General features: G+C 33.6%; 1 protein-coding gene across 2 annotated transcripts; it reads left to right on the top strand.

Moving 5' to 3' along the window:
- The first annotated feature begins 470 nt into the window (after window positions 1-470).
- On the top strand, window positions 471-18401 carry LOC8286540 (pre-mRNA-processing protein 40C). Of its 2 annotated transcripts, XM_002515749.4 has the most exons (15): window positions 473-911; window positions 1043-1162; window positions 1516-2092; window positions 2205-2368; window positions 3237-3274; window positions 5051-5129; window positions 5672-6139; window positions 7761-7844; window positions 9245-9385; window positions 9507-9613; window positions 11219-11342; window positions 12768-12911; window positions 13011-13157; window positions 17569-17691; window positions 17860-18401. In XM_002515749.4, the coding sequence occupies exons 1-15, from the start codon at window positions 813-815 to the stop codon at window positions 18178-18180; spliced, it is 2736 nt and encodes a 911-aa protein (XP_002515795.2). In that variant the 5' UTR covers window positions 473-812; the 3' UTR covers window positions 18181-18401. The 2 variants fall into 2 exon arrangements, with proteins under 2 accessions (XP_015572733.2, XP_002515795.2); XM_015717247.3 differs by lacking the exon at window positions 7761-7844 and having other exon boundaries at window positions 471-911.
- Window positions 18402-23780: the final 5379 nt, after the last annotated feature.

The following is a 23780-nucleotide window of genomic DNA, read 5'->3' as shown; positions in this document are numbered from 1 at the left end:
ATTTTTTAAATTAAATTCCATTTTAATACAATAATTACTTTTAAATAATTTAACAGATAATTAATTGCTTAACTTGAAACAAATGATAGCAACACATATTTTTATAATTCATTGTTAAATTAAAAAATAATTTTTAAATAAATTACAAGTATATTGATAAACTTGAAGGCATATAACTATATAATAATGCTATAAATTTATTATTGATAGTTCTTACTATATTAACATTAAATTACAAATACTAATTTTACTTATTAATTAAAATATATAAAATATAAATAATATAAAACATAAAATATGAAAAATATTAAAATAAAAATTGTATGCAAAAGATTATAAAATCACATCACAGTTTATAATTAATATTAATATATTTAATACTAATTTATTAACGAAATAAATTATAAAATAAATTTTTATCATAAAATAAATCAGATGCCTTTTTGCTAGTGAATATAATTTTAAGTGCATATTCCTAAAAATAATGTCATAAAATCAAACTTTCTAAACAGGAAGAAAAACAACATCATACAAAAAGAAAAGCCCATAAATCAGTTAAGGCCTTTAAACTAGGGTTAAAATAAAAAAAAGAAAATTGTTTAAGGTTAGGCCTTGGCCGTCCTCCTCCTTCCTCCTTCCTCCTTCCCTCTTGCCTTGTAGCCGTTCTTCGTTATTCTGCAAACCTCTGAGTTAGATTGTCGTCCCTAACAAAGGAATCGCACTCTTTTACGTATCCTTCGATTCCCGATTCGCTCTCAAACTATATGTTTCGCTGTATATTAAATAACTAAATAAATAAATTAATAAAACAAATGGCAGCGTCATCGCCTAAATCGTCGTCGTCGTTGTCAACAACAGAAGCAGCAGCAGCAGTTGCAAATGCTAACATGTCTTCTCAGCGTCAGGGTTTTGTGAGTACCACTATATGTGCTAACAACATCTTCATATATGTCTTTTTTTTTTTTTTAAAATTTTATCAATGTTTAATGTTTTCTTTTAATTTTTTAAGTTATGATTGTTATCTTTTTAATGTGTAATGCAGGCTCCTCCTAACTCAAATCCACCAGTTCCTGTTCCTGGCTTCACTCCTCCCTCTTTTTCGTACAATATTTCACAATCTGCTCTTCATTTTTCGGCCAATCAGCAGTTCCATTCCACCTCAGTATGTAATACTTGCTCAGTCGATTAGGTTTAATGAACAAAATGTCCTTTGATGCGAATGCTTATTTGTTTTCTTTTCTTTTTATAATTTTACAATTAGGGTAACGAAAATTTGAAATACAAGTGCATGAATTTAAACGCTGAGGTTATAGATTAAGGAAGGGATTCTGTGTTGTAGTCTAGGGATTTCGCATTGTGGAGCTGTTATTTTTGAAATTCAATCTTGTGATGGCTAGACGTTGCTTATGAGGCAGTTGAATGGTTACTAATTCCTATGGAAGTTGAATATTATATATTGTAGAAACGTAGATGATGATTGTGTGTAGTTTTAGATTTTTGATGTAATACATGCAGGATGCATCAGCTTCAGTTCCACAAGCTACTGCTCTGTCATCTGCTCCGATTGTATCTCATTCTTCTTCGACCTCTACAAAGACCACTTCATTGTCATCACCTTCTTTTCTTGTGCCCCCTGGGTTGGCTGGAACACCTGGACCTGCTGGATCAGTGTCATGTGGTCCAATGATCCTTCCACCTGTAACTGTTGATTCTGCTACTTCTTCAGTTCAGAGGCCTGTCATGCCGACTGTTACTCATGCTTCAAATCCTGTAGTTCAGCAGCAAAGTTACCATACTTATCCATCTTTACCTGCTATGGCTGCTTCTGCCCAGGGGCTCTGGTTTCACCCTCCGCAGATGGGTGGCATGCCTAGGACACCATTTTTGCCCTATCCTCCGGCTGTGTTTCCTGGATCATATCCTTTGCCAGCACATGGCATTTCTCGTCCTTCTATCTCATCACCTGATTTTCAACCTTCTGGTGCTCCTCCTGTTGGAATTCCAGGTGCAAATCCCCCGTCTTCTGCTGCTTCGGGGCATCAGTTAATGGGCACTCCAGGGATGCAGAAAGAAATACCTCCTCCTGGAATTGGTACGCTCAGGGTTTCATGCTAGGTTACTGATACAATGTAAGAGTTGTTTATTCCTCTATGTAATTACTTTGAATGAGAATTTGTCACTAAAATTGTCATGGGCGTTTGCAGATAACAGGAGCCAAATCCATGACTTTGGCACCAAGAATAATGCTGCCACAAGTGATTCATTAGATGCCTGGACTGCCCACAAGACTGATGCAGGAGTAGTTTACTATTATAATGCTGTAACAGGAGTATCTACTTATGAGAAACCGCCTGGCTTTAAGAGCGAGGTACGGAAAATTTAGTTGCACATTGTTTCTTCTTGACTGTTAGATTTTTGTTTTATCATTTTAAAATTTTTTGAAGGAGAATTTTGGGAATAACATGTAAATTGGCAATACGATCAAATTCTTTTAGCACACTAGCGCCTGTAATATGGGATTTAAACCATATCCTCTGTATTTTAAAACAAAAAACTGTAGATTTATGGAATTCTTAGATTAGCTAGTTGGTAGTGTCCTCATTACAAGTTACAACACATCATTAAAGCTTTTCAAGTGAAACTCAATTCTTTTTAGTTCTTTTATTTGGCTGATTAGCTTCTTGTCATGGATTCTTGGATGACATACTTTTTTTTCTTAACTGTTATTGAACTTGTGCATTCTAAATGATGCTTGATCTCCTGATCTCTCTCTCTCTCTCTCTCTCTCTTGTTCTCTTCATCATCTTCCTTTTCTTTTTTGATATATATTATATACTAACTATCCTTATCCTTTTTGCTATATCCTAACTATCTTGTTAACTATTCTTTCCTTGCTTTCTTTATAGTGAAAGTGTGAAATTATATTTTATTCTCTTTGGCTCTTGTTCTTCTTCATATAGATCGTCCTGTTCCTTTATTAAGATTGTCCTAACTATCTTGTCACTTGTCCTCTCATTGGATTCCCTATATTAAAGTCTGGAATCATTATTTGTGTGTGGTATGGCTATAATTTCCCTTTTGGTTATCATGAATGGTTGTTTTTGCCATCTTGTTGGTGTTGGTGGTACTATTGATTTATGCTATTTTTATTTTGATATGGATGCAATGATTTATGCTATTTTTGTTTTGATATGGATGCAATGATTTATGCTATTTTTGTTTTGATATGGATGCAGCCTGAGAAGGTTCCTATGCAGCCAACTCCAGTTTCCATGTAAGTTTCTTACTCCTGAGGTATTTTGATATATTCTTCCTAATTTTGTTGTCTAGGAATAAGACATCTGTTTATATTATAATGTCTATGTTTCTGTTCTCTTATTTTATGCTGTTCAAGATCACACCACCAATGGTCCAACATTTTGTTTCTAATGTAAAATTTTCTTGATTAGTGAGTATATTGTTCTTTTTTTTTTTTGATAGACTGATGATTATTAGAGACTTTAAAGGAGTTCTGACTTCCATATTGTGTGTGTATGTTTGTTGAGCTCCTTTGCACACTTCTTGTTAATAGATAATGGGTGTGTTTGAGATTGCTGTTGGGCGTTGAATTTTTTTATTTAATAATATCGACGTTTTACTTTTTTATAAAATGCTTTTCTTAAACCTGCCTCCTAAAAGCATCAATTTTACTTTCTTTTTTCATAAGTAATCTTCAAAATTCAAAAAATAAAATAAAAACTCCAACCTCAATGCCAAACGACCCTTATGAACATTTAAAGTTGTGAAGAGTGCTGCATTAAAATAGTAAATTTCAATGAAAAAATGGATTTATTATGTGATTGAAGAATGCCAGCTAGCCTTAAGCAGAAGGTTTGTAAAATTGTGATTTGATCAGCTAGAAGTCTTATACATGCGGAATAATGTGGTTAAGATACATGCAGACGAGACTAGCAGTAGAGGGGTGAGGATGTTATGATGGATTTGAATCGATTCATAAGGTGGAAGTAGCACTCATTTGGAAAAAGCTTAGACAGGGGAGATTGGATGGCTTGAGCATGCTATTGTAAAAAGCAATTGTACTGGTTTTGAATGCTCATCATATTGAAGTTGCAGCAAACAAAAAGAAAGGCAAAACCTAAATCAGGGTAATGTAGGAAGAAGTAGTAAAAAAGAATTTAGTATCTATAGATGTTTCTGAAGTACTCCCAGAAGTAGGTCACTGGAAGAAACGGATCTATATGCTTTTACCCAGATTTTACTAGTTTTAAGATTCAGTTGAGTTGAATTGTGTAAATCCGTGTCTATAAGAACATCTTAAATCTCTCTTTCATGCTATGGTGATGGTGTTTGTTTACTGAGTTACTTGACTGGTAAATAATCTTGGCAGATTACGATTCCTATGGAAGTGTTTGTAAACTTACTCTCAAAACATATTTAGAGAATTTGATATAAATGTGTTGGTACCCTTTTGTTCCCTAACTATATCTGGGGATGTGGGGATTTGGTTCTTAATTCTTACCTATCCCTAACATTTGTCCAATACCTAATAGTATAAATAAGTTAATGAATCTGTCTTTCAGCCCTTCTGTAAGTTATTTTTCCCCTAAGTTTTCATACTGCTTGATGAATGTATCTTAAAAGATGTTTGCCTAACTTTATTTTGGAGATTTGGCTGAATTTAGTTATTGTCTAAGCTTCAAGGGTTTTTGGCTCTTAATTTTTTTCTATCCCTAGAATTGTTAACAAAACGTCTGAAAACATGTTTAATTTTTTTTTCAATGCAGGACCTAAATTGCTTATATATATATCGTTTTTAGTCCAATTTATATTTTCTTTTAGGTTTTTAATTTTTCTGTACAAGCATCTTGTTTGTTAATGCTGTTTTACTATATGTTGGCTTTAACATTGCATTTTTTGTTGGTCAACTGTTTCTTATATTTTTGGCTGTTAAAGAGTTGTTACGTAGGCTTTTTAAGTTCAAGTGATGCGACTGGATTCTTATATTGTTACTATGTGGTTTTTTTAATTTTTATTGTCTTTTGTTTCTTAGGGAGAATTTGGCTGGTACGGACTGGGCTTTGATCACTACAAATGATGGCAAAAACTATTACTACAACAACAAAACCAAGGTATGATAATGAATGTGATGGGTCTATTCATCCCATAAAATTGTTTCATTCAGTTATTATATTTGCTAAGTCTCATGTCGAAATTGTATGGCAAGCATTTGATGATAATATTCCCAGCATTAGTATTGATGTTACTCTTTCTTTTAGTTTTTGAACTAAGATATTACTTTTTCATTTTTATATCTCTTGACTGCAACTAACTGCATGAAGTGCTTACTAATTTGTTTTTCGCTTACCTTTGTCTGAGACTTGATTGTTGTCATATATTCTTTTTAAAGACTATGTAGGTGTTTTTAGAAGTTTTGCACTTCTCTTAATACTTTTAGCTCAGTTTATGATGTTGGTTTTTTCTGTTATCTTAATGGCCATAATTTATGAGAGAGTATCAATCTGAATGTGCTTCTTTCTTTCAAATATTATTAATAATAGAGATCTACGTAAAGTTAGCATATATATAAAAAATTTTAGCATTCTATATGTCACTGTTTCCACTTATACATCACCCTGTACTCATTGCCTGTTTCTTTCTTAATGTTAATCAGTTGAGCAGCTGGCAGATCCCATCTGAGGTGACGGAACTGAAAAAGAAGCAGGAAGCTGAATTAAAAGAACAAGAAATGTCAGTTTCGAGCTCTAGTGTCTTGAATGAGAAAGGATCTGTTCAGATTAGCTTGAGTGCTCCTGCTATTAATACAGGTGGTCGTGATGCTACAGCTCTTAGAGCCTCAAATGCACTAGGAGCATCATCTGCACTTGATTTAATTAAAAAGAAGTTGCAGGACTCAGGAACTCCAGTTACTTCTTCTCCTGCTCCAGTATCATTAGGAATAACAACACCAGAATCAAATGGCTCCAGAGCTATGGAAGCTACATCTAAGGGATTGCCAAGTGAGAATAGCAAAGAAAAGCTAAAAGATGCTAATGGGGATGCTAATGCATCAGACTCATCTTCAGATTCAGAGGAGGAAGATAATGGGCCTACAAAGGAGGAGTGCATTATCCAATTTAAGGTATCCTGATTATTTATACTAGCTGATTACCCACACTTCATAGTAGGAACTTTCTTTAATGTTATTATCACAAAGAAGTCAACAGTAAATGTCAGTTAAAGTGTTTATAGTATGATTTGATATTATTAGAAGAAACTTTCAAACTATACAGTAAAATTTGATTTGTAAATTATTAAATCAAGCTGAACCATTATAAAAGATCAAATAAATTGAGGTGAGGTTCCCAAATAAGTGACCACTAATTAGTTATTTCAACAAGGTTCATTGTCATGACTCTTTACACTATTAATTCTTTCAACTTAAATGCTTACGAAATATAGGATGTAATATATCCAAAGCAACATTTCATTAATTAAAAATAAAATTTAAGATTTTTAAAAATTTTAAATTTAGACTTGCTATGAAAAGAAGTATCATATAAAAAAGTAGGCGTGTTTTGTTTTATATCGTGTTCTTTTATGTAGAAGTAACACATACCTATGTGGAAGTAACTTGTAGCTTCATGAAGCATTTTTCGTTATTAATGGAATTTGAATTTTGAAAACTTAACTTTACTGGGTTGAACCAGAAAAATTTGGGTAGAGCCGAATTTAAATGTTGGCTAGGTAAGCGTCCTGTAGTAAGAGAAGTAGTTATGAACCCTGTAGACCATCCCTATAGAGGTGGTGAAGGGAGGGCTACAATTGGTAGAAAAAAGCCCGCAACCCCTTGGGGTTGTCCTGCACTTGGAAGAAGAAGTAGAAAAAGGAATAAATATAGTCAAAATTTGATTCTTCTTCACTGTAGTAAATAGGAGAAAAAATAGAATTTGTTTCTTCGTCTTTTCAAAATAATAATAAAAAAAAGAATTAGAAGGCCTAGTTTATTGCGATGTGATTTGATCGAAATTCTAATTTTACAGTTTTGAAGTGAAAAACTGTCATCCCATTTATTTTGGGATGCCCTGGATCTGACATGTCTCTTGAGAGGAGTAACATGAAGCTCAGAATTATTTTCTTATTAAAGTAAGGTCATCCAAGTAGAATAGATAGCATAGGCCTATGCCTCAGACTTATCTCTGCTAAAGCAGCTTTTTCTAAGACTGCCTCCATAGGGGATTCGTTAAGAGCTCAAAGAGGGTGTTGCTTTAATATCTTATCCTTCCTCACTAACACTAAAGAGCATATGAAAAAGATATTAAACAAAAATCCTGTAACCCATGTACACCCATTAAACAAAAATCCTGTAACCCATTCCAAAGTTGTACTCCAATTATACATTATATAGATTTTGCTGGAAATCTGTATGCTGGAACAAATTAGTTTGTTGTATTTTATCCTTTTTCCCTTTCATATTAACTCCTTGTCCTTCCGAAATATAATCTAATAACTACGAGAGAGGGGAAGAGAGGGAGGGATGGAAGGGGGAGGGAGGTATGGAGGGAGCAGACTGCTAGGTTAATAGACTGGTTGTTAAAGAGGCAAAAAGAAAGAAATGGAGGTATATTGAGTTTAAAGGACCTGTTAAAAGAAAAATTGGGCATTTGTTGTTTGTTCTGTTATTTTGTTTTTTCTTAGTACCTCTTAATTTGCTTCTTGAGAAACACGAGCCTTTTTGTTTATCATGTCTCTGGAATGTACAGGATATGTTAAAGGAACGTGGAATAGCACCATTCTCAAAATGGGAGAAGGTGCTCCCGAAGATAGTGTTCGATCCTCGTTTTCAGGTTTGTTGAGTCTAAAGACTTATGAATTACTTTGTTCGGGAATTAGGCACTTTCCAACAACTGGAACTCCCTTAAACAGGTTGGTTGGATTCATATATCTGCTCACTTGTATAGGGGTGAACCTGTTTGTGGTTTGGATGTGTTTTGTTTTGTCATTATAACATGCTAGCGCCATACTTACAAAATTGTACCTTTTATGAGGTTTTTGGGTGGGAAAATAATTAGAATACATTTTTGAGACGTTGGCTTTAGATGCTTCCAATGTCTTCCTTCTATTTCATTTCCAAGGTGTTTCCGGTTAAATTAGTTACATAGGAATGAAGCCTGGCATTAGAAGTGGGACATACAAAGGGTTCCTTCACTTGTGATTCTCTAGGTATATAGCGGACTCCAGATAGGATGTGAAAGGAATATGCAGAGATGCTATTCACTTGACTTATCAAATAGGTATAGAGTTTTGGTTTAATCTAAAGGTTGAGGATGTATTTCAGCAGTCTAGGTTAAAGAGCTCTTGGTGCTCTATCATGTCTACATTCTTTGACGATGATCTGTGCTGCTTTAAAGGGGAGTCTCCTGAGGATCTCAATTTTGTACCATATAGTTGAGGCCTTTCCATTAACTGACAGATGCCCACTGAGCATGACATCCTAGTTTTCTAGGTTTATCTAGTCTTACATGATCTTTACTTTAACTAGTTAGCCTCTTAAAAGATTTGAGTTCTAGTATAGTTGACCAAGATCAAAATATATGAACCGTTTAATGGTTTAGAAGTTGTCATTATAATACAGCAAGTTGATTGGTGATTTTGAATTGAACTCTGAGTCTTATTGATCTAAGCTACAATAAGATTGTCTGACCTCTGACCCAATACAAAAGCGATCCCCAACTGCAACAAACTCATGCAGATATTATTTCAAAATAAAGCTAAGGTGATGACAACTGAAAGTTCCATGTCAATCATTTTACAGTAAGTCTACCAACAAAAGTGAATATTAATTGTTGCCTAACAATTTCTATTATGCAGCATCATTTCCACCAATAATAATCTTTTGCGGGATGTTAGCTTTTCTGTTTCTTTATTTTTGATTTTCATAGAAGGTATGAGTTGACAAGTAGCTGTTTTGAGTGTGGTTACTGAAGATATTAAGGTCCGAGTAAAACTGTTTTGTTTATTTTCTTTGCTTTTTGGACTCAAATTGTTTGTCTTGATGCATACGACAACTTCACCAGCCCCATTCGAGGGAATGGGCTGACACTTCGCTAGACATCTCTTTTGATCCTTTGTTATATCATTATGAATCTTTTCTCTGAATGATGTTTTTCTTTTGTGATTTATATAATAGCAGTTGATGTGCTAGTGCTTTTTCTTATAGTAGTCTAAAAGCATTTTTCTGTTGCAGGCTATCCCAAGTCATTCTGCTAGGAGGTCCTTGTTTGAGCATTATGTTAAAACACGTGCAGAGGAGGAACGCAAGGAAAAACGAGCAGCTCAGAAGGCTGCAATAGAGGGATTCAGGCAGTTACTAGAAGAAGCATCTGAGGTTTCATGGATTAACTTCAGCTTAAATCCCATTTCTTTTTCTCTGTTCTAATCTGTTATTGATCTTTAGTATCTTTGAAACTGAGGAATGAAGATGCTTACCTGCCAGACTTCGATTTCAGGAAATTGATCACAACACTGATTATCAAAGTTTTAGAAGGAAATGGGGCAATGATCCGCGATTTGAGGCTGTGGACCGCAAAGATCGAGAGCATTTATTACATGAAAGGTATCACTTGCTGAGGACTTTAAGCGTTGTATATTATGATAGTTGTGTCAAGAAGTCAGCCTTCACTCTCTTATGGAGTTTTTAATTGCTTTTTGGTCATACTCATGGCAATCAAGTGGTGTCGATTATTGGAGGCAATGAGATGTCTTTTCTAGGTGCGCTCCAACTCATAAAATCCTGAATATAATCTGGCAGTGCTTTGTGCTTTGTGGGGCCTGTCGGTAAACTAGGACTATGTTAGGAGGGATGCAAAGTGGGAGGGATAAGTATGGGCCCACGTATGTAGCATGGAATTAGAAACATAGAAGCAAATACAAGGAAACGACTTTCTCAAAAAATATCGGAAACAAGAATGTGGGGAAAATGTGTAAATATAAAAAATTTAGGGGTACTATTTATAAATAATTATTTTATATAACAATTTAGAAACATCATTTTCTTGACTAAATATCATCTTAAGAAGAACGAATTATGAATTAGAAGATCCATCAAAGTACATAAATATAATACAGTATTGCATATTGTTTTTAATGAAGAAAAATTGTTTTCCAAGCTAGAAATATGTTTTCATTTCTGTGGTACTGTTTAACGTAATTTTTATAACAATTGAGAAAACCGTTTGCTCAAGTAAATATCATCATAGAAGTAGCAAATAATAAATTAAGCGTGCATATTAATATTCAACCATCAAAGTACATAAAAATAATAGCATTAGATTTTCTTTTTTAAATGGGAAAAAATATTTTTCCAAACGAGACATAGGTTTTCAATTTTAGGAAATTGCAGAAATGAAGAAAGAGTTTCCAAGATGCGAAAATCCTGTTTCCTAGGGGTTATATGTTTCATAGCCCTCCCCTACAACACCCCAATATTTAGTACAAAATATGAAGTAAATGTAACTAGCCTATATTTAGGTATAAACACAGCCTGGTTGCAGATGTGATGAATATTTTATTTTGTAGTTAGACTAATTTGATGAATACTGGTTGATATATGGAGCATGTTAAATATAGAGTATGCTTTTGTTTAGTCTAGAATCTCTAGATGATGTTGGGGTTAGGTTTTGTTAAATATGAGATTTTCTTTGGAGGATGTTGATTAATGACTATTAGTATTAGAATGTCTTATGCATTAGAAAGATGCAAGAGACTTCTGAATAAGAAAGGACAAAACGTGATGGTGTCTGGAAAAAATATGGTGATGGTGGTTGCTTTAGTGGTGGTGTTTGGTTAAGCCAAATTTTACTTGAAGAATCTTGAAATACATGTAGTGAGTGGTTTGACATCATTTAGATTTATGTTCTCTTCTAGCAGCTGCAATTGTTCGATTGACTTGGTCATAGCTTTTTTTGCATGTTTGTTGTAAATGAATCCTAATTTGCATTTACATAAACTGTTTCCCAAAGAGAGAAATTGCTTTCTATTCAAATGCCTTGAAAGCTACATCTGTCAGCAGAGTAGCAGGCTAGTGATCAGATAGTTATATGCCGTTTGGGTGTGTCCTTAGCCCTTGAATACTTTTCTATAACCATGATGATGCTTTTTTGCTTACAAGTCTGTCACTTACACCACACTGGTCAATATGTGTATTTTCCTTCCTATGTAGAGTTCTTCCCTTAAAGAAAGCTGCACAAGAAAAGGCTCAAGCTGAACGTGCAGCTGCTGCTGCTAGTTTCAAGTCCATGCTTCAAGACAAAGGCGATCTAACTGTCAATTCCCGCTGGTCCAAGGTATACATTATACCCATGTTACTATTTAATAAATTAAAAACTTGTTTGGGTCTTAATAATCAAGTCAGTCAATATCAGTGTTTTCGACCTAATTGGACTAAATTGGCCGCCAATGTTGTGAATTTTATTATAAATATTAGTGTAGTTCACAACTGTAATACATCATATCAATACAAGGAATATTAAAGGGAACATTCTTGTTTATTTTTATTTTTTCTTATATAATAAACTTAGAAGTTACCAATGATTAACTTTGTGTAATCAAATAAATTACTTAAATAGCTATGGAAATTATAAAAATGACATAGCTTGCTTATGTTATAAATTCTGGACCAGCCCATGCAAAGTGGACTCTATAACACGACTAGAAAGGACTTCAAAGTGTCCCCAATAATTTCTATGTTAATCTTTCTGAAAATGTAGCTCAACATCATTTGAAGTGGTGGGCTTAAGGCTTAGTGTATATTTGGTTGGGGGTTAAAGGAAGTTAATAATGAAGGAGTTAGTGTGTATTCTTGTTAAGGGGGTTAACTACTAAAGGGTTAAGGGTTAACCTCCTTGTAATCCATTTTGGTTAACCCCCTAATCCTTGGTTTAAAAAGAGTTAAAAGTGAAATAAATAAATTTTGAGTATTTTGTTCTATTTTTAATTTATTTTTGCAATTTTTGTTTTATTATTTTTTTAAACTATTTGTGTCAGTTATTCTTAACCACTAGTATTTTTTATACTACCAGACAAGATTAACAACCTTAATTAGCACTTTTAATTACTAAACCCTTCACTATTAATCATATAATTGTTAACTCTATTAAAAACTATTCTTTTAATCCCTATCCAGATGCGCCCTTAGTTGAGTGGAGTTAAATTTAAATAGCCGATGTAGGATTTGCACCTATATTCTTGTATATTCTGTCACAGGCCAAAGACATTTAAATTATACTTTCTTTAGGATTTTCCCTTAGCATGTATTATGAGGTTTTGTCATGCAAATTGTCATGCATTTTATTTCAAATAGGTAAGCCTAATTTGCATAGGTGCATGTGCCTGAGGTCTTTGATGCTCAAGTGTGCCTAGTGGTTTTATGAGCAGTATTGTGGTCACTGCCAAATGCTACTAATGAGTATTGGCGAAAGTAAATGCAACTCATCTTTGGAGTCTTAATACAATGCAGACTATGTTTTTCAGCATTTTCAGTTCATTTTCTTATAGGAATGCTATGTGTGCATGTATTTACAGAAATAGCTGGTACTTGGTCTTCATAGCATACGCATTATGTTAGCTAGATGCACTAAAAGGCTAGTAGTAGTATATGTAGAATTAAAGTACCAAAAGTAGTGATGATCTGAGAAGACAAGTATGAGACTCTTCAGGTTCTTAACTTTTCTTGAATAACATTAATGCATGTTACTTTGTCCTCTTTACAGGTGAAAGAAAGCCTAAGGAATGATCCTAGGTACAAATCTGTAAAGCATGAAGAGAGGGAAGTATTATTCAATGAGTACTTGTCTGAACTAAAAGCTGCAGAAGAGGAAGCAGAATGGAAGGCTAAAGTGAAAAGGGAGGAGCAGGTATAGCCATATTAATGAGTCAAATATCTTTCAGCATATACTGTTTATGCCAATGTGCGGATAAGGGTATTAGTTTTAAGTTCCCTTTTGATTTTCCAGGAGAAGTTAAAGGAGAGGGAGAGAGAGTTGCGCAAGCGGAAGGAGAGAGAAGAACAAGAAATGGAGAGGGTGCGAGAGAAAGTTCGGAGGAAGGAGGCTGTTGCATCGTTTCAAGCATTGCTTGTGGAGACAATCAAGGACCCCCAGGTATTTTAGGCAACTAAGAAATCAGTAACTGGGTGGTGTTTGACTGAAAAATCTAAAGAATGCTTCCTGTGTTTCACATAGTTGTCAAAGGCGCGCTTGAGGTGAGAGGCGCACAAGGCGCTAGCCTTAGTGCCTCAAGCCAAGAAAGGCAGGCGACTTCACCAAGGCGCTCGCCTTTGTGCGCCTCAAACCTAATGTGAGGCGCGCCTTTGTAATATTTTGACTTTTAATTTTTTTTTTCTTTCAAGACATACAATGATTTCAGCCCTTCATCATAGAGTTAATATAGAATATGTAGGTTTACTCACACCGAATTATCTCCAAAAAAAATTTTAAAAATTGTAAGAAAGAAAATTAGGGCAAAAAGACATTGATCAAGAAAAAGAAGAGAAGAATTTCCTAGAAGGGTAGGAGTAGGACCAAGACCATAATTATAGACTTATAATAAATTAGTAATGGAAGATGCTTTAGGATTTCTACTATCCTAGGACTTCTAGTTATTTATAAGACTGTTTTACTTTTATCATATCTTTTGAACATGCTTTTTTGTTATTTGTTAAATGTCTCTTGGACATGATTGTCATGATCTTTTTATTTCTTTTCTTTGGTTGTGTTATTTTTTTCTTATTTTATGCGTGGGTTGTGTTATAAGTCTTAGTCTTATTTTATTTTATCTTTTGCGCCTCACTTTTGTCAGGCGCGCACCTTGCCTTGCGCCTCATGCACTAAGAGCCCTTATTGCTATGCACCAAGAGCCCTTATTGCCTTGGCATGCCTTTCACCTTTAACAACTCTGGTGTTTCAATAAGTATCTTATTATGCATGTTCTCCTATCAAAGGTTCTGATAGATCGTTTAACTTTATCAACTATGGCGGTCTTAAATGTCATTTTATGCATGTAATGATTCCTTTATGAAAATTGATCTGGCTTGCAATCTGTTGGTAAATATTACTATGCTGTAAGTGAAACTTGACTAGTTATTTCATTGGGAAAAGTACAAAAAAGTGCCCTGTGGTTTGACGCTTTTGCACTTAGGGATTATGGTTTTGTCGTGACAAAGAATTTACCTGTAATTTAGTTTTTTTATATTTTTACTACCTTACAAACTAATATCTTTGGATTCCTATAATTCGATATTAGTATAATACTCATTTTCAATAACAAAATCACTTATTAAGTGATTTAGCATACAACTAATAACATTGAATTTATGTTAAATGAAATTAATATATACATTTTAATTTTATTAGGGATAAAATGAAATAATTTTTAAAATAAAAGTATGAGTATCCCGATATTTGATTTGATGGTAAATCACTTATAAAATAATTTTATTATTAAAAATTAATATTATACTAATATTAAATCATGGAATCTAAAGATATTAATTTGTAAGGTAGTAATAAATTTAAGAAACTAAATCACAGGGTACTTCTTTGTCGCGAGAAAAACCAGAATTCTCTAAGTGTAAAAGCACCTAACCACAAGGTTTATTTTTGTACTTTTCCCTATTTAGTTTGTTGGTTAGAGAGCTGAGCAAACAAGGCCACCATTTTTATGAAATTGGAAAAGTCTGTATTAAGAATTAGGCTAAACTTAGGAAAAGAACCTTTATCAATTGTCTCGTACTGCTAGTGTAAATGTCTGTCTTAAAAGATATGAACTTCATCTAAAGTATATGAGCTGCCAAGCCAATATTTACTATCTTTTATGATAAATAATTGTATATGAGGGGTGGTGGGAGTATCCATATAACCATTTGTCAATTGTACGCAAATTCTTGTAATCAATGTCAATCCATCATTTCAATGTTTTATGTGATTAAAAATGAGTTCTGAAATTAATTTCTTATGTTTATAGGTCTTAACTTATATAGGGTAAATAGGCTCAGAAAGTAGGACTTCCTGGGAATAAAAATTTTGGTGTTGCTCGGTTTGCATGATCGAAAGTTCTCAGGAGGTCAACTACCCAAATTCGCGACTCTAAGAAGTTACTTACCTAGGAGTGGTAAGTTTAATGTCTTGAGTCGAGAGCAAATATGATTGACCAGTTTACTCTTAGTAAGAAGCCAAAAAAAAAAAAGCAGTTAACACTCTTTTGTTTTGCTAGTTTAGTTATTTATCTATTTTTAATTACCTCTTTTTCTATATATTTCCTTAAATGGTATGCTCGTCAGTTTTATTATGTTAAACAAAGTGGTGTTCCATGTTGCATTTTTATTAGAATGACTAATTATATCTGCTGAATGATTTATGTACTGAATTTCCACTTTGTTTATCCTTTAGACAATTTATTAAAATGCTGATTTCTAAAATGCCTTTTCTAAGCAATAATAATTAACAACATAAAATATGGAAACTTTCTGTTGGAAGCCAATTTCCTAGATTTACAGTTTAAGTTTGGTCTTGGAACCAAAACCACTGATCGGAATTTTTACTTGGGAAAATTAGATATCTATTATATATTTGATGAACTAATGTGGATATCTATTTGGATGGATCACAAGGATATTATTGTCTTTTGTGGCAGTTATTCCTACGAAAAAATAGTATGAGCTGAATTAAAAAAATTAAAATTTTCAGGAATTTATTAAAACTCAAAACTAAGACTGTAAGATTTATGTTTATCATTGTGTAATCGTTGCTAAAAGCTTTTGAACTTGTTATTTTGAATGTTGTAGTCTGATATACTGTATACTAATTAATGCCTTTTGAACTCGGGAGTTGAATCATTTTGCTAGATTGGACATGGCTGGTTATCTTAAAATGTCAGAATGATACATATAATGATGTTGTGATGGATAGGTTTGGTAAATTGGAGGATTTAGGCTAGGAATGGAATTTATATTGTAGGCTGAGTTAGTTTCTTGATGCTTAAGCAAAAAACGTGGATAGTCTCACCGGACCATGTTGCTTAAATTTATTTGAAGCAATCTAAAAATGGGACAGATTTCAGATTGTCAAAACCTTCGAGGTTTATTTAGTGGGAAGAAAATTTAGAAATCAGGGATTTCTCGGGTCATTGAAAGGTTGAATTTTGGGGATGATTTGAGGACTTTGTGGCCTTACTATTATACAGGGCTGTAACATTATCTGATATGCTGCAGCTTAGCAATAGTACGGGCATATTGATATGGGAAGAAAATTCTTGGTAGGGATTCTTTTTTCATCTTTGATGCACAATAAGTGCAAATTGTCTTTGGGCAGTTCTTAAATTTGAATGGTCTGAATTATAATGGAAATAACATCTACTTGGGTGCACAATATTAACAACATCGTCGAATTTTTTCAAGTAACATACAAAATGAATTTGAAGTGGAATCCTTTGCATCTGGACATTCATTTTCATTTTCTTTCTCATTCCATTCCAATTCTGTAGGAGTTGAGGGGGAGAATTCAAAGGAAATACAGTACAATCTTATGAATTAATAATCTTGGAACCAAAAAAAATGATTGAATAAGCAAGATATTAATTAATCAGTAAATTAACAATTTACTAATATATCAAGAGGAAAAAAAATAATCTTACATGTTAGGTGGGCCTTTGTTTTTCTATAATGTATTATCTTATAAATTTAGTGACCTAGTATTTTAGTATGTTGGCCACAACTTGGGACCCACCAAAAATTGTTATCTCAAAGAGGTTATTGATTAATTGGGTATCTTTATTTTGCTGATGTACTTGCATAACACCAAAGAATTCTCATACAGAACTCAACTTTTGAATAATTTCATTTGTCAAAAAGTTTTATAGAACCTAACTTCTCTTTGCCATTCTTAGTATAGGAATTAGAATTTAATGGCTTTAACCATGGGTTTCAAAATTGGATCTCTTGTCTAGCCATCCTATAATCATCAGTAAGCATTTGAATTAGAAGTATAAACTCAAGAATCACAATGGAGGCACCCTCCTAGTGACTCTTATCAGGAAATGGAGGTGCATTGTCTGAGAGAAATCGGTTCGAGTTTTGTCGCCAGGTATAACCTAGGAGACAACAGTAATCTGGTTGTACAGAATTCTACAAGATCGAGTGCTAGAGCATTCCAAATAGCCAGGTGGCTTCTTGCCACTCTAGCAACTAGCAAATGACAAGCTGTCATGCCTAATAGCTGAATGATGCAGCTATTGGCTAACTTGACTACTGAATAATGCTTCTGGATTAGATTCTGAGATATTAACGGAATCACCCTTTTAATTTACCTGTCAAACCCAGGTGGAAATGAATTTGAAATATACTAGAGTTGTTATTTGCCACATTATTAATGCAAGGAAGCAGACGTGTTAAAGCATCTTTTCCCCCTACCATTTGACTGGACAGGATGCACGCCACACACTTGCTAAATGATTTTATGTTCCCAGGAGTTTGGCATGCATATTTGAATTGTTGACCTGCTATTTTTCTTGTGCTAGGCATCTTGGACGGAATCAAAGACCAGATTGGAGAAGGATCCACAAGGGCGTGGAACTAACCCCAATTTAGATCCATCTGATACTGAGAAGCTTTTCCGGGAGCATGTAAAAATGTTGCATGAGGTAATTTCAGGACAAATATGCCTGCTGATATATTGAAGGGTCTTTTAGTGGGCATAGCTTATGTTAGTGGATTCAGATATGATTACTTACGGGGCACAGAGGGCGTAACTTGTATTGAAGATTTTGCAAGTTTAATTTTATTTGTTAATTTTGTGTTTTCTTTTCCAGCGATGCACAAATGAATTCAAGGCTCTGCTAGCTGAAGTTATCAATGCTGAAGCAGCTTCCCAAAAGACAGAAGATGGGAAAACGGTACTTGATTCCTGGACAACAGCTAAACGTGTTTTAAAGCTAGATCCCAGGTATAACAAGATGCCTAGAAAGGAGCGAGAAGTTTTGTGGCGGCGCCATGCAGAGGACATGTTGCGGAAGCAGAAGACCACACTTGATGAAAAGGAGGATAAGCATACAGATCCAAGGGGTAGAAGCTCTACTACTGATTCTGGAAGGCATCTGTCAGGATCAAAGCGAACCCATGACCGAAGATAGTCTATTTTCATTCTTGGTTGGTTAGAAATTAGGATCTCCTTAAGTTACAGACTGCTAGTTTTTAGTGCCGGCATCATTTTCTGTGACATGGCGTATTAAGGGGTTAGCGTCTGATTTACTCTGTATTCTGTATTACTTTTTGAAGTATATGCTTATCAGATAATCACTAATGCTATAGCATTGTAAACAATTAGTAATATAAATGTGAATTTGGAGCTTCAGATGTTTTGCAGGGTTCCTGGTGTTCCTCCGGGATCAAAATTTCCATATAAAACCTGATCATATCTAAAGAAAGTTGATACATCTCAATGCACTTCAAGCTGTTTAGATAATTCAGTGTCAGAATAACATAAAATAAAATAGGTGTTATCTAGATTTACAATTATTATCTAATTTGGAGAATGAAGTATTATTTAATTTGGAGAATAACTTACTAACTATATTGAGAATGTCACGTGATATTTCATATTATATTAGATACCTGTTAATAATTTATTTAGTAAAATTTCTATTTAGTCATATATTTTATCAAATAAAATTTATGATCATGAGAAGATTATAAATTAATAAAAATTTATTGGTAAAATTATATCAACCAAAGATAAGATATATTAATATTTTATCATATTATATAAATAAAATTAAAGAGACAATAATAATACTAGAAATAAATAAAAGTGCTATAATACTCATAATGGCTTTTAGAGGTGGCTTTCTTTCTTAAATCCACAAAAAGTGTCATGTGCTATAAGTGTAATTATAAAATTAGTGTAATTGGCTTAAATATTTTCTTGAAATAAAATTTAAGAAATTTAAAATTTATTTATAATAGAGTTTAATTCAAATTGAGATTGAAATTTTTTATAACTATATAAAGATTATTCTTATATAGAGTATCATTATAGAGATGCTTTACTTATAAACCAGTTGTTTACCTGCGTATTATATGATATTTATTATTATTTTGATTCAATCAATATATATATATATATTAAAAGATTTAGAGCAAAATGGTTTGATTACCAAATCCAGATCCCCCTGGTCGTGTGCAGCTTTCTATGTCAACAAAAATAGTGAGATAGAAAGAGGAACACCTAGGTTAGTGATTAATTACAAACCATTGAATAAAGCTCTAAAGTGGATTAGATACCTAATTCCAAACAAAAAAAATCTTCTTCAAAAGCTTCATTCTGCTTTTATTTTTTCAAAGTTTGATATGAAATCAGGATTTTGGCAAATCCAGATTCATCCTAAAGACAGGTACAAAACTACTTTTACTGTTCCATTTGGCCAGTACGAATGGAACGTAATGCCTTTCGGATTAACGAATGGTCCTTCTGAATTTTAAAAAATCATGAATGATATTTCCAATCCTTATTCAAAGTTTTGCATTGTCTATATCGATGATGTGTTGATATTTTCAAATTCTCTAGAGCAACATTTCAAACATTTGAAGACATTTTTCTATGTTGTTAAGAAAAATGGTCTAGTAGTTTCAAAGTCTAAGATGTCTTTATTCCAAACAAAAATTAGATTTCTTGGCCACTATATCTCCCGGGGAACTATCACCCCAATTGAAAGGTCTCTAGCCTTCACTTCAAATTTTCCAGACAAAATTTTAGAAAAAACTCAATTGCAAAGATTCCTTGGCAGTTTAAATTATGTGATGGATTTTTATCTGAATTTGAACTGTCTAGCAAAGCCCCTCCATGATAGATTAAAGAAAAACCCCCTGCATGGACTGATGAGCATACAAAGATTGTCCAAAGCATTAAAAAGCAAGTTTCTGAAATACCATGCTTACACCTAGCTGACCAGAAACTTGTTATTCTCATATTGGTATCAGAGCCTCTGGGTTCCAGGAAAGAAACATCCTCTGCATAAAAGAGATTTTAGAATCATTTTAAATTGTATCATATCACTGATAAACAAACTTGTTCATTCATGCACAGTAGTAAGTCCCGTCTGGTGTAAGGGCAGCAAATCTGGTGGCTTGGTTCTTGTTTGTTTAGAAAGTTATCTTGATTTATTTTAAGATGAATTTAGAACCTTTTTTCTGTAGATCTTCTTCTTTCTCAAACTCTTCTACCTCCGAGTCCTCAAGGTCTAAAGGTTTAGTAAATAGTGAGGAAATCACTATTAAAGATTTTTCAAAGCATAAATTGTTGAAACGGATGCATCAAATCTAGGATATGGTGGAATTCTTAAGCAAGTTCAAAACAACAAAGATTGTATTGTCCAGTTTACTTCTGCACACTGGAATGATACACAAAAAAATTATTCAACTATCAAAAAAGAAATTCTTTCGATAGTTTTGAGCATTTCAAAATTTCAAAGCGATCTTTTAAACCAAAAATTTCTTTTAAGGATTGGTTGTAAATCCGCCAAAGAGGTTTTACAAAAATTGAATAGAAATCTTCATGTAAAAGCTTTTTATTGATTTGAAAATCTTTTGAAATCATGTTGATTTCTACTTCTAGATTTTGTTATGAGAATAACAAATTTCTGGTGTGTAGGATCCTCAGACGAGGCAAGCACAGAGTATATGCTTGTTAAATCTTAAGTAAGAATGGAAGATAAGATGATAAATTTAATTAATAGACAAATATACAAGCTTTAAAATGAAAGCTTTAAACAAAAGAAATATAACTTAAAAGAGTAATTGAATACAAGAGGAAGGTGGTTTTCTCACTATCACTCTCACACTCTCTCTTTTCTCACTATATTTCTAATGGTATGACTTGAAGAATACAAGAGTCTCTTGCTATTTTTCAGTCTGCTTTCTTCTTTGGAAAACTCCTCTATTTATAGAAGTCTTCAGCCTTCAAGTCTCATAATTGATGCTTTGGATGCTCTTCATAGTGGAATGAGGGGCTCCACGTCTTTTGGATGCTTTTGATAATGGAGTGAGAGGCTCCATGACTTTTGCAGAAGTTGTCTGCCACGCTTGAGGAATCTTTTACTTTTAAAAAAGTAAAGGTGCAGTCTTTTATCTTTTGTCTTTTCTTTTAAATGACTTTTTTTTAATTATTATTCGGCATTTGGCCCATTACATAAATATTTTGGGCTGCCATTTCTGGTTTTCAACCCAAGGGCTTTACAAAGATGTTATTTGATGGGCTTGAATATCCCAAAACAGTCATCTTCGTTCGAGTCACCATCTAGATCTATTGCTGCTGAGCTGGTGCTAGAAGAGGAAGATGAAGCTTTAGATTTTCCTTTAGAAGAGGCGGTTTCCGACAACTGTTTGATCAATTGTAAGAAATCTTCTTCTGTTTGAGCCGCCGCTAGCTTTGGAATAATGAAGGACTTCTGTGCCAGGAAAGTGGTATGTTCTTTTGGAGGTGGCAAGAAGCTATTCTTTGAAAGAAAACTTTGTACCATCTTCAAAGATAATTTTTCTTGGTGGTTGAATTTATCCCACCATTTGACTTTGAATCTTCGGGCAAGGATGATCTCTCCATCTGCTGCTTGATTGAAATGGAAATACCATACACATACTTAGGGGAGAAAAAAGTTTGAAAAAAATAGAAGTAAAGGGGAAAAACATCTTTCTATTTTATTTGGTTTATAGTGGGCTTTGAATAGATTAAACAAAGGTAGAACTTCTGGAATTATGGTCTCTGGAACATTGCCATAAAAATTCCACCATTGTCCAAACCAATATGGGATCTTTGAAGTTTGGATTGAGCTTGTATCGAAGTAGAAAAGCCAAGAATGGCTTTGTCCTTCATTTTGGAGAAGAAAGGTATTAAACCAAGCTTGTTGGTAATCCCAATAGTTGAAAGAAGTGTTTAGGCTTGATGGGTAGGTTCTTTGGAGGGAAGTTGGAAAAGATCTTGATGAATGTAAATCCATTCCCCAATCTAAAGGGTGGAGGATTCTTTGTATGGTGCATGTGGAATATGCAGGATCTTTATGGTCTTTGTGCGTTTTGAAGTGTTTGAACTTTGCAGAACCAATTACCTCAAGGATAGACTGGTCGTAGGATTAAGGTTTTGAAATATTCCAGGGCTTGAAATACCATCCTGGAGGGAAAATCTTTGAAATCAGTTTTGAGGGGCTTTCTGTACAGGATCCTTCCTCAATAGTCAAAATGCTTTAAAAAATTTGCTTTTCTATATACTCATTGGATTTGAAAAGTTTCGTTTGTGACAAAACTATTTCTTGAGAGTTGGGCTTTGAAATACTTTGAGAGCTCTGAAATAAGTTTTGAGAGAAAATTCCTATCTCAGATTTTGAAAAAGGGATAGAAAGTATACCTTTACCCTAGTTGGTTCAGAGCCTATTGGGTTTCGGGAAAGAAACATCATTTGCATAAAAAAGAATTTTAAAATCATTTTGATCTGCATCATACCACTGATAAACAAACTTGTTCATTTATGCACAGTAGTAAGTCCCGTCTGGTGTAAGGGTAGTAAAACTGGTGGCTTGGTTCATGTTTGTTTAGAACGTTATCTTGGTCTATTTTAAAATGAATTTCTAACCTTTTTTCTGTAGATCTTCTTCTTTCTCAAACTCTTCTACCTCTGAGTCTTCAAGGTATAAAGGTTTAGTAGATAGTGAAGAAATCACTATTGAAGATTTTTTAAAGCATATTGATGATTGGGAAATACCCAAGATTCAAAAGAAACAAATTTATGAGTTTTCAAAGTTTCCTCTCTTCAAAATTGATTTTACTATCAAAACTGAAGAAAGAGATATCCAGATTTCAAAGCCTTTTAAAGAAATTTATCTTTTAAATTCGAAGACCCTCCAGAAGCATAAAGAAAAAGACTATAAGTATATCCATATAGGCCTTGTCTAGGTAGGAATAAAGCCCCTTACCAGAGAAGGTTTAGATACTTCCATCTTAGCAGTCCTTAGAGATGCTAGGTTTACAAATTTTTATGATTCTTTGTTAGGGACTGTTGAGTCAAGCCTCAATAAAGGACCAATTTCTTTCAATTGTTTTCCAAACATTACAATTTCATTAAATGATAAAAATATTTTAAAGAGAAACACAAACTCCATTCACCAAAAGGAGAAACCTTATTCCTACAAACAGATCTTTCCAAATCCAATGCAACTATTCCAAAAACCATTCAATGGAAAGATAGCACTCTTCCAGAAGAATGGATCCTTGAAGGTGCAACCCAACCTGAATCACCAAAGCAAACAGAGCCAAATACAAATCTCAAAAATATAACCCAGTTTCCAGATGGAAAAGTAAAGCTTACATTCAACAGGAAATCAACCTCTTCTAGATTTTTTGATGATGATTCTTCAATATCGACCATAGATATTGGAAGGGTATCAAAAATACCTTATGTTATTTATGCTCCATATAAAGAATCAACTCCATCTCAAACACAACCAAAATTTTCAACATCTGATATACCAAGCTCAAACACTATATTACAGAATGTTGATTACCAAAGCAACATCCCCAGACCCGTCTACAATGAACCAAAGAAAGAAGATGAGGATTTAGAGACCGTCTCTACCCCCTCTTCACTATCACCATCTGCAATAACACAAAATCTAGAAGCAGAAATCAACATGATTTCAAAAGATTTTCAAATCAATAAAAGACTTTTACATAAAGATTTCTATTCAAA

Source organism: Ricinus communis, chromosome 4, assembly GCF_019578655.1.
Source record: "Ricinus communis isolate WT05 ecotype wild-type chromosome 4, ASM1957865v1, whole genome shotgun sequence".
NCBI classification, from domain to species: domain Eukaryota; kingdom Viridiplantae; phylum Streptophyta; class Magnoliopsida; order Malpighiales; family Euphorbiaceae; genus Ricinus; species Ricinus communis.
Note: the sequence above shows the minus strand (reverse complement) of the source record. Positions and strands in the feature narration are given on the sequence as shown.

Excerpts from the sequence above, each read along its gene's own strand:
- LOC8286540 (XM_002515749.4), top strand. The coding sequence starts at position 813 with ATGGCAGCGTCATCGCCTAAATCGTCGTCGTCGTTGTCAACAACAGAA. Across the intron at positions 1,163-1,515 it reads AGCAGTTCCATTCCACCTCA|GATGCATCAGCTTCAGTTCC; the intron begins GTATGTAATACT and ends TAATACATGCAG. Across the intron at positions 17,692-17,859 it reads ATGTAAAAATGTTGCATGAG|CGATGCACAAATGAATTCAA; the intron begins GTAATTTCAGGA and ends TTTCTTTTCCAG.